Here is a 12,309-nt window from a genome sequence, read left to right as displayed (position 1 = left end):
AACCTATATGCAGTCAATATGATTATTATTGTTAACCTTCTGAGCGGCACAGGATTTTAGATCCATCACGAAGACCAGCATTTAAACAACACTTATTAATTCAGTTTGTATAATTACTTGTTTTAGTCTGTATTTTCATAAACTTTCATTCATTAAGATGATATTTACATTATTAAAGAAAGTAAAAAAGCAAAATATCTTAAAGTATAAGCTAATATATGCCAAGTAGCAAAACTTCTGATGACCGGATAAAGCCAGTCATAACACTCAGAGGGTGAAGAAAAATATCAGTTAATTAGACACAAAAATATGTATGGGACCAAATATTGTAAAAACATATGGTGCCAATATATGGTATATATTTGCACTTCACCCAAAAAGTCACAAACTGACTTTGGAGAGCATTTGAAAACTTTTTACTGGCTAATTTTTTATAAAGTTAATGCATTGAAATGCAACAGCCATTTTCAGAATACCCAATATATGGTATATATCTGCACTTCACCCAAAAAGTCACAAACTGACTTTGGAGAGTGTTTGCACACTTTTTACTGGTTAATCTTTTTTTACTTCATGTATGCAATAATCTACTTTTGCTTTAAAAAAATCAGAAAATTGTGCATGCTCGGCATAGTAAAACTTTGGCATTGCCCCACTGACCATGTGCTACACACATAGGGTTGCCACATAAATGCTTTTAGATGACATAAAAAATTGCTGCACGACTATTTGGGCAGCATAATGCTTTGCTTCAAAAATATTTTTTATAACTTTTTTATGGAGTTGTGGATAATCAGAAAGTACCAAGTATTTTAATGTAGGGAAATACGTCTATTTCTTTTTTACTGTTTAGTTGTTTAGCTAGGACTTAAAAAGAAATTTCATGGTAGAAAAACATTTGCATAGCTAGAGGCAAATTTTAGAATGGCTTGTAATTTTTGCATTTCTTGATTTACAATTTTTTACTTTGGGAATATCCATACAATTGACTTTTTTTTAGTGTGGTTTCTAACTGCAGTTTATTGTGTGTAAATAATTCACCCGGATTTTTGGCTTTAGAATATCAGAATATGTATACCCTACTTGTTAATAGATTCCACCCTGTTATGCATTTTTATATAAATCATAATTACAGTTTTTCAATTGGAATGACATAAAACTGATTCCTGTTGCCCAAGCAGACTACTGAACATACGTAACTTGACCCTGGCTTCAGTCATGGTGAATGGACTGGCTGCATGACATTTTTGTGATGTCTGCATGGGTATTCATGAGTGTAAGCTACATTTCCTTAGAAAGTCTTCCACAAAGACATCCCTCTCTAAGGTGGATGCTCTCATGTGCTTTTTATCTTTCTAATTTAATTTAATTTTTTCTGTTAACTGAGTAATAATAATGGCTTTCAGAGTATTTTGTTGTAGGAATAACGTGCTGTAAAAGTATATTTTCATACTTTCTTCTGCCATCCTAAAAATGTGAGTTTTGTTTTGCTTTCATGATTTACTGTATGAATAAGATTAATTTTATTATGGAGTCTAGTGTTGTTATTCAACTGTCACTGGTGAATATACAAGCTTATTTTCAAGTAATTTTAAACTGCTATTTCTAAAATTTTGTCAGTTAATGATAATATTAAATTTTGATGAATGCTTTCAATATATAGATTTTTTAGATAAATATTTAAATAAATGTAAATTAATGTGATAAATTTATTTGCAGTGATCAAATTTCTTATAAATATTTTTATGCAGAAATATTAATTGTTACATGCAAATCCTGATAAATGGGCAGATTATTGTGAAAATATATTTCCTGGATAAATTAATAAGTATGTATTTAAAATATGCTAAGAATCTGTGGGTTTCTTCTTTGCTGCATTAGAAGCTGACTAGAATAAGGCTTACTGACTAACTGTTTAAAGTCAAGTGATAATAAATTGTGACTAGTATGCAACTGGTAGTTCAGCATTGTTTAAATACCAGCGAACAGGCTGAGAAGTTTTCTTAGTTTTCCTCATGTGGGATGTGAATATGAGCCAGTTTTCCTTAAAGAGGCCTCCTTGAAGACATATTTCCCCTTAGGCAAATAACTCTCATGTCCTCCGCTATAGATCCAAATAGTTCTTACTTATATGCAGTTTAGTCTTACACACATAATCTACCTATTTCTTTAAATAGCAAATTCCTGAAATATCATTATTAGATATTTATCTAGACATAGAATTGGATGCTTTAAATTAAATTACAGCACATAGGTAAAATATGATAATGAATCATAAGCATAGCATACTTACATACTCATAGCATAACTAAGCCGAAACAAAACTAAATTCAGAAAAATATGATTCAGAAAATATTCTGAAATATATTCAGAAAATTCAGAAAAATAAATTCAGAAAAATAGCATAACTAAGCCGAAACAAAACTAAATTCAGAAAAACTAAAATAAAAAATTCTGAAAAAATAAATTCAGAAAAATAAATTCAAAACTAAATTCAGAAAAAGTGAAATAGTGGAATTTAAGTTCATATTTTAACTGTTTCCCCTCGAATTTGCAATTGTGTCATGTCTACACCATCAAGAGTTCTCAGGTCTTTGAAATGTTTCTTAGTTAAGAGCTTTGTGAGGGTATCTGTGAGCTGTTTCTGATTAACAATGTGCAGACTATTAAGATTATCATTTAAGAGGTTTTTGCACACAAACATACCTAATATGAATGCAAATTCTTTGCACGTGAAATTTTAGATTCTTAGACAGAGGAGCAGCACTAGCATTATTAATGCAGTACAATTAGTAGTCATTGAGTCACTGGGAAAGTGCCACCAAATTACCATTTCTGCCAGATGACTTCTTTTGGCAAGCTCCCAGCTACAATATGTTTTGTCTCAGTGGTACTTGAATGACATGCACTGCTGCTGGTGACTTGCCTAACTTATTGTTTCTCTGCTGTGTTTCAAGGCAGTTTCAGAAGCTGACTGTCTGGTTGTTGGATTTCTAGGCTGAAATCTGTGTTTGAAGAGAATTCCATAGTTAGTTTTTTCCTTTACGTATTTAAATAAATGTTTAACTAGTGACCATTGCATTTGATCAGCTTTAGGAAAAAAAGCTGTGTAACTAGTGACCATTGCATTTGATCAGCTTTAGGAAAAAAAGCTGTGTAACTAGTGACCATTGCATTTGATCAGCTTTAGGAAAAAAAGCTGTGAACAGAATGTTACAGCAAAACGGAAGTCAAGCCTCATAACAATTGCATGTGCATCAAGCTACCAATAGCATGCCTATAGAGAATGCATTCTGAAAAAGCTACTCAGCATCTTCCATAAATGATTCATTTTGTGTAGGTGCAAGTCCATCATAGTATAATTTTGCTGAGTGATGAAGATTTTGCCATTTTTTGGCCTTTTTATTTTTAAGCTAAAGAAATTTTCTGCTTCTTTGTACATTGCTTTAAATTCACGCTACAATTCTACTACAAAATTATCTTTAATTTGGGGGTAATAAGCCCATCATGCATTGTTGTGATTCAAACAGGGTTCGTAGCGGTCCTTACAAGTGCTTATAAGTCCTTATATTTGAAAACAAAATATAAAGGCCCTTATAGGTGCTTACTTTTTCTTTAAAGTCCTTATTTTTTTTTTCTTTTTAGTGCTTATTTTTTGCTTTTAGTGATTTTTTTTTAAATGAACGCGCTATTTTTCCTATTTTTCCCCGTACCAAAGCCGAAACTAAATAAACAACTTTTCTTCCTAATATGGAATGTCAGATGGTGAGTCATACTCCCGGAAATAGCTTTTCCCCCTTTCTCTGCATTAACATAACCTTTGGTGTGCACAAAGAGTACAGACAGGTGCCCGTAGTTCTATTGGTCAAAGAATTGCGAAAGCAGTAGAAAATTCCGCTACATTCGACATTCTTTTCCTCCCACCCAAATACTACACACGTTTGAATTTCTATCAAGATCTTAAAAATTTGCATTCTCGTTCTACTTGGTCAGTTCATATTCGTGTTTATTATGATCATTATGCTTATATTATGAGCATATGTATGAATGTTTATAATAACATAGTTGCAGTAACTGCTGAAGTATAGTAAACTTCCAAAAATGGTTGTGTTTTAACACAGATTAGCTTTCGAAGGAATAATATTCGGAATGGCTTAAATAAAGGGAAACTAATCGAATAGTCAAAATAATTTCATTTTTTTGGCCAATATATTATACAGTACGAAGGTTGGGAGGTCTCCCCTTTCTCCGCAAAATCTGGAATATTGAAACTGATACAGTCCGCTGCAAAACAAGCAACGGACTTTTTTTTTTTTTTTTTTGGTTACTTTCCAATCTGGATTGAATAGGACTAAAAGTTCTGCGGTCTACCAACGCAAGCGAAGAATAATTCTATTCCGGAAATTTAACGCCGTCTGTTGAAAATTAGAATGAAAAACACCCCAGTTATTTAGTTCTTTATTCTCCCAGTACCAGCAGTTGTTGATTCCGATTGCGTAATATCACGTAGGGAAGAATTACGGCGCACATATTGCGCAATAATGTTTGCGATATTTTGCAGAGATAATTAATTTTGATGTTCAGTCCGAAATTTGTTTATGAACACTTACTTACTAACTGAAAGACTTTTACTGTGCTTGCTAAGCAGAATATTTTTTAGTTCTGTTGGCTTATTTTTATATGATGCACATATTGAAATGTCAAAAGCATTTATTAGCGGAAAAACCTAAAGAGCGGCTACAGTCTACCCCCCTCCCTTCCGCTCCTTCAAGTTACGCTCGACTGTCCGAACATTCGCCGATTCCAAGTATGCGGGTTAGTTAAGCTTTTACTGTTAAAGATGGTTGCATGAAGCAAATTTCTGTCTTCTGATTTCAGAAATGTACCTCTTTTTTACTTAAATTACTTTGCTTGCAATTTCTGTTAAGAGAAAACTGATATACAATGAAAATTTAGAACATGTTCGGAATTTAGATTTAAATTATTTAAATATCAATATGAGTGGAAAAATAAATAAATTGTATTTATTATTATGTTCCAAACGAATACAATAAATATGCCTTATTATTATTTATTTTCTCTATTTTGAACTGGGGCCCACCAGCGGCCGAGCGGTAAAGTCGCTGAACACTGGTAGTTCGGTCCGAGGTTCGAATCCTGCGAACGGGCTGGCTGCATGGGCGTTTTCGTGGTTTTCCCCATGTGTAACGTGTATACGAGCCAGTTTCCCTTAGAAAGTCCTCCACGAAGGCATCCCTCCTCTTAGGCAGATAGCCCTCGAGGCTTTGCTAAAATCTCACACACACACACACACATCTCTATTTTGAACTGAAATTTCATCATTAAATCTTGTAATATAGTTTAGTTCTTCAAAGTTTTTTTTTTCTCTCATTGTAAACTAGTTCTGTAAACTGAACTATTATTTAAAATTTTTTAAAAAAAAAGTAATTATTTTCCATGGTTAAGGTAATGCTTATTCTCTCTTAATAAGTACTTCATTTCCCATATTTTAAATTACAATTCTAATTTTTAAGGTTATGCAGTTGTGGATGATGTAATTAGACAGGTGCTTATTTTTTTTCTTAAAATGTGCTTGAAAAGTGCTTATAGGTGCTTATTTTTTTTAACTAAAATGTGGCTATGAACCCTGTCAAATATTTAATTCTTGAAATTTCTTGAATGTGTTATTCTAACATCTGGGTGATTGCTTTAGTCCATAGAGACTTTTGATTAGTCATCATACTCAACTTTAATTGTCATTGTAACCTTCTGGTTGTTATATCTAAAGTTCTTGACGTAATGTTCGATGAAAAAATGCCGATTTAGCATCAAATTTTTCCACGTCTATTCTTTCATGTGCAGAAAGGCGTATAACAGAGCAGGGGATTTGAAATTGAGCAGGAAAGCAAAATGTTTCACAATAATTAATACCTTCTTTTCAAAGAACACCTTTTGGTACAAAACGATCTTTTATCAGTGATCCTATTACTTAATAATTCCCTTTATTAATTATGTACCTGCTTATTTGCAATGACTTTGCTTGTGGCAGTTGTGTCAGGTTCTATGTTTCATTCTCTTATAAAGATTTCAGTTAATCCTCCATTGCATCCTGCCACTTATTCACATTCTCTGATTTTATAACTTGGTAGTAATTGTCTGGTTTTGTGGGCTCCTCAATGCAGGATTCAATCACATATCAGATGGTTTAATTTCTTTTTGATTTCTCAGTTCTCAAACATGCAGTATATTTTCACCTGCCTCACCTGGATCAAACTCGCTCCTAGTGTTGTCTGTTGAACACGATTCTTCAGTACTTTACTGCTGGTAGTTGTTAGTCTGACTTCAACAATTAGATTAGATTACTCAATTATGGCAAAGCACACGAGGGCTATCTGCCTAAAGGAGGGATGCCTTCGTGAAGGACTTTCTAAGGGAAACTGTCTCGTATGCATGTTACACATGAGGAAAACCACGAAAACGCCCATGCAGCTAGCCCGTTCGCAGGATTCGAACCTCGGACTGAACTACCAGTGTTCTGCGTCTTTACCGCTCGGCTGCTGGTGGGCTCTGACTTCAACAAAGATTGATATTAAGACCAAATCAGAGGAAGGGCATCTCTGATTCTTTCTATACTTCATATGTCTCTGAACCATATGATAACCATCAACATTATGTACATATACAATTATGTAACTTTTACAGTCTTTTGAGTCTTTCTTCTTCAGCTTCTGTAAAAGTATACATATAAAACACTCTAGGCCAATGATTCTCAGAGGATCAAATCATGGTCTTTTGCCATAGAGCAATTCATAGCATGATTTTCCCTGAACGACTATTGTTTCAGCACAATTCAGTATATGCACAACTGTGTTGACTGATTTGGATCACAGTGACTTAGGTAGATCTTCAGAGTTATTTTTTTTATACATGGTTGACTTAAATCAAACTCTGACTGCTTGTTGACTTAATACCTTATGTAATGACATTTCTCTGTAATTTGGCAATTTTTATTCTGTATTTCAACCGCTGTTGCTGATTTTGTTATTATTTGGTGAATTTCTTTCAGTTAAAAAAAAATTCTTCTCAAATATTTTGATCAAATTAAATTTAAATTCAACAAAGTTATTGTTCGATTAACTTATTGATCACAATGAACGATGCATTTTCCGTGTTTTCGTTTACAAATGGGTGGAACTTCAACAATTTGGTAACAATATCCAATTGATAACATTAACTGTGATCACATTAAGTGTTATATACTGCAAGTTATGATCTGCGATCTAGCCTTATAGAAAACAGATTTTGTGAAGCATCTAGAACACAGAGTATATTCTCCATGATGCAGTTCATCCAGATGCCATATACAGACATTTTTTACAAATATTGCATTATGCTCATATGCCTTGATCATTGAATTGCTTCCAACCTGAACCTGATAGGCATTTGTAAAGCAATTGTAAATATTTCAAGCCAGTCTTTTTTAGTCTTTTTTAATACAGTCAAAAGTCGTTAATTCGGACACCCATAATCCGGAATGATCTATAATCTGGACCTCAAAGCTAAAAACTTTCTGCGCATGTGCCACGTTGACACATGCGCATAGGTGTTTACACGTGCGCGTTTTATGTATAATAGACGGTATAAGCTTAAATTATCTAATTATCTATTTCAGTTAATGTTGATGATTGCGTTGTTCCTTAATCTTCGAGTTGGATCCAGCTTATTATTTTTTGCAGACTGTAAGAGCAATTTTATAAAAGTAAACTTGAACTTTCGATTATGTCAAATAGAATTTCCGATGCTGGAGCTCCCAAAGGATCTACAAAACGAAAGTATGTTTCGATGTCCATCAAACAAAAAGTGGAATTGCTGCAAAAAATGGATAAAGACACGAAGGTGACAGAGAGGTTAGTGAAAACGAAAAAATTTCGATTGACAAGTTAGTCAGTATTCTCGGCACAGCAATTACGGGACTTGAACTGCAGAACTTTGTAAATGAACAAGAAATTATGTCTGTTTATAGAATTAAAGAGAAAGTATTATCACATAAAACGAAGCAACTTAAACAACTTACATTGAAAGAAATGTTTAATAAAGTAAACAAATAAATATTAAGCTTTTTTTTTTTTTTTTTTTTTTTTTGTAAATTTTGATACTCTTTAGATCATAATTGTTCTTTATTTCATAAATTACGGTTTCATATTTTTAATTTTAGAATTTCTTCATGCCATCTTACGAGATTTAAACTGATGATCTATAATCCGGAATCGCTGAAGTCCCGACGAGTCCGGATTAACGACTTTTGACTGTAGTAGTATTTTTCATAGCTTCAGTGTTGTATAAACCTGTGTATCTTCACTTTATTTCAGTCATTCACCTATAAAATCTTCATTTTCTGTCATGCATAATATTAGTACTTTTTTTTTAAATGTGTCTTCTCTTTTCACTCTTAAAATACTCAGTTATGGCAAAGCACACGAGGGCTATCTGTCTAAAGGGAGAGATGCCTTCGTGGAGGATTTTCTAAGGGAAACTGTCTCGTATACATGTTACACATGGGGAAAACCACGAAAACGCCCATTGTTGCCTTGTTTATTTATAGTTTTCTGTGATTTTGTTGCACTGTTTTTCCCTGAATTGTAATTTTAACTTTTCTGAAGATTAGGCTTGGCTATTAGCACAAGTGAATTTTTTCTGGAGGATTGTGGTGGTCTTTGCCTTTTAGAAACAAACTCTATTTAGTTCATTCAGTGTCTGCTGCTATTCTAGTCATACACATCAATCCATTTTTGGTGGTTCAAAAGCATTTGATAGTGTTTCAAAAAGTTTGTTCAGAACAAAAAGTTCATTGGGCTTAATGAAGAAGTTGCATATCTGTGATGCAAGACACTCTAAATTTACTGTTTACTGTGTTTCCTGTAAGATCATATACAAATGATGAGAACTGCCATAGACATGCATACTGAGCTTTCATATTTTTCTATTTAACACGTTGACTGCCGTGGGAGTCACTGGTGACTGGCCCTCGATTTGGCTACAGCGCCATGGGTGCCACCGGTGACTGGCAACATGACCAATAGTAAAATACATAATTAGAGTAAATATTCATATTGACAAATTTTTAAATAGTACCATTATTACTATAATGGTTTGAAGAATAATAAATCGTAAAAATTTTTATTATAAATCGCAATAATGGTCTACAGCACCTTGGGGGTCACTGGTAACCCCCACCACAAAAAATGCATTAAGCACAATTATATAACTCGCATTATCTTCTGTAGATAATATTTCAATGTAATATATATCGCATAATAAAAATTTCAACTTGGCGTCATGGGCAAGCCATGTCAAATGTGTGCGGCAGTCAACGTGTTAAGTAACTCGTGTAGATTCGTCCATTTTTCTTTGACAGTTTTGAACGTAGATACAAAATCAGAAATTCTTGAGTCTAGTGTTCAGGGAAAAATTACTCCTGCTGCTCTATTGCCTTTTGTCAAATATAGTTTAATTATTTTTGTACTAATTCTAGATTTCTTTGAAGCAACACTGGGATCAAGCATGAACTCAATATTGTGGGAAAACATCTTGAATATTTCTTCCTTTTGCCTAAGTAAACCCTCAGCCATCCACTTTAATCTGACCCAATTTATTTGAGCCAAAAACTTTAATCTATTGTATATAGTTCCATAGTTAATTTTCTTAAAGTTTCATGAAAAAAATTTCAGCACAAATTGCAATAGGATTAATTGCAGGCACGCTTTTTTAATACACAACAAGCATTTGTAGTTAAAAGATGTGGTTGGGCAGCATACCCTTTTGAAATAATCATTTGTGGATATTTTAACTAGACACAAGGAAAGTTGAACTACTGAACGTAGGGAAAATGTTATGATAAATCATAAGCTGCTGTCACTGTATGACAGCAGCAACTGAATTGTTGGCAAAGGAAAAATGATAAACTTGCATGAAAGAATTGATCTAAGTTCAGAAAAAATATAAAATTCTGGAGTGATAGGTCGAAGTTTATATTTTCAACTTAAATTTTTAAAAATGACTTGATTTACTGCATAGAATGCAGTTTAAAGTTCAATTAAGTGTTGATATTTAATAATTAATAGAATAGTATACAACTAAGTAATTATATACATTACAATAAGTACATTTGGCTTATAGAGCCAACTCACATGTAATGCATTGTTCATGAGAATTACACATAGACTTCTAAAACAAACATGTTAAATGTTATACAGTCGTGAATTTAAAGTTTTATATGGTAAATCACAAGCAAATTTTAGAGAATTATCTACATATCTGAATTTATTGTCAATAATCACAGTTGTACTGTAATTATTGTAAGGTAATAAAAACATACTTTCATCTCATCAAGTTTTAGATATCTTCTAATGCTTTGTAAATGTAATTAACTTTGATGTTTTATATTATAATTTTAATTGATTAATTTTCTGTTTAGAGCACAGACAGATGCTGTATTTGAACTAATTTCAATTTCTCAAAATGTTGGAATTTGGTTTATGAAGCATGCTGCAATGATTGCTGGTAAAGATGAGTAAGTATTCTGTGATATTTTATTATCATTAGAGTGATATTTTACTGTGCAAATATCTGCATTGTTGAAAATTGAACTATTGATCAGTATTTTAAATTCAAAATAGCTTTAAAAGTTTCAATTATTGTGAAATATGCTGGCTTATTATGAAACATGTAGAAATAAGGACATATTTATTTATATGTTTGCATTTTGTTTATCTACACGTGTCCATAAATTAAGGATAATGCAAAATCAGGCAAAGGAAGAGTTAGAAGCAAAACAAATTTGACTTATTTGTAAAGTTTATTTATTAAAGAAAAGGTAAAGAGCAAAAAAAGATGCTATATGTTTGATATTATTAAAAAAATTAGCGATTTTTTCTCCCTGGAGCAAATTACAAAAAAAAAAAACCTATTTACAAAAAATCAGTATTACATGGTTGGTATGATTGTTAGTACATTGTATGTCTCCCAGACGATGCAGTACAGTCCGTGCAACGCCTAGGCATGCTGAGTATCAAATTATCGATCTGATCTTGGGGGATATTACACCACTCAAAGAGCAATGCTCTCCAAAGTTCCGGTAGACATGTAGCAGGAGGTTGACGGGCTGCAACTCGTCGGCCAAGCACGTCCCACACGTACTCTACTGGATTTAAGTCCGGTGAGAATGCTGGCCAGTCCATACGGGTGATATCCTCCGATTGAAGGCATTCGCTTACGATGCTTGCACGGTGAGGATGGGCGTTATCATCCATAAACACAAATTTTGCGCCCATAGCGCCCCGAAACAAACATAGATGTTGTTCCAGAATGACGTCCTGATAGATTTGGCTTGTCATGGTTCCAATTTGAACATGCAGTTTAGTTCTAGAACCCAGAATAATTCCACCACAAACGAGCACTCCTGCACCACCATAACGGTGTCGTTCAATGATGTTTTCTTGGTGGTAATGGGTACCTGGAACTCTCCATATGAAAGTCCGGCAAGAATCAGACTGAAATAAACCTGGACTCCTCGGAAAACATCACACAAGCCCACTGTTGGGGTGTCCAGAATGCAGGTTCTCTACTCCAGGCTAGCCGCAGGAGACAGTGAGTTGCAGTAAGTGGAACGCATCTGACAGGTCTACGAGCATATAGACCAATCTGCCCTTAGCGTCTGTACACGGTCTGCCTTGAAATTGTCGTACCAGTGGCTGAAGAGAGCTGACGAGACAGGTCTGAGGCTGTGCTCCGCCTGTTTGTTTTCGCAGTAACTGCCAAATACCGGTCCTCATTCGGCGTTGCAACTCTGGGGCGACCTGTGCTGTAACGTCTACTCACATTACCATCATCTTGGAATCGTTGCCAAAGCCTGGAGATGACACTCTGGGCAATTCCAAGTTCGTCTGATACTTCCAGTTGGGTACGCCCACATTCCAGACGGCTGATAATTCTACCACGTAAAAAATCATCCAAATGTGTCCTTTGTGTCATAACTATTCGGTTATAGCTCTGAAATGCTTATAAAGTGCCTGCGAACAATTTTACTTCTTTGCCTGTATTCCTTATATATCACTCTCTTACACTCTCGTCATTGTGACGTACCATCGGTGTTATCTGGTTACTTCCTGAAATTTGCATATGATTCTTGAAGATGTGTGTAGTGATTTTACAGGTGATATATTTATTTTAGAGTTCGATTTCCGCATGACTCAGAATTATCCTTAATTTATGGACATGAGTGTAACTCATATTTAAAGGGAAAGACAAGCT

At 33.9% G+C, this 12,309-nt stretch overlaps 1 protein-coding gene across 2 annotated transcripts in view; it reads left to right on the top strand.

The window, feature by feature from the left end:
• LOC118195332 (BRO1 domain-containing protein BROX-like) overlaps nt 1-12,309 on the top strand; it is a 79,636-nt gene that overhangs the window by 15,019 nt on the left and 52,308 nt on the right. For both annotated transcript variants that reach the window (XM_085809777.1, XM_085809778.1), the window contains exon 3: nt 10,475-10,570. In XM_085809777.1, the coding sequence (XP_085665903.1) occupies nt 10,475-10,570 (96 nt within the window). The remainder of the gene's footprint in view (nt 1-10,474; nt 10,571-12,309) is intronic.

This window comes from Stegodyphus dumicola, chromosome X2 (genome assembly GCF_044657685.1).
Source record: "Stegodyphus dumicola isolate Sdum_Otavi_A_Nest chromosome X2, ASM4465768v1".
Taxonomy (NCBI): Eukaryota; Metazoa; Arthropoda; class Arachnida; order Araneae; family Eresidae; genus Stegodyphus; species Stegodyphus dumicola.
Note: the sequence above shows the minus strand (reverse complement) of the source record. Positions and strands in the feature narration are given on the sequence as shown.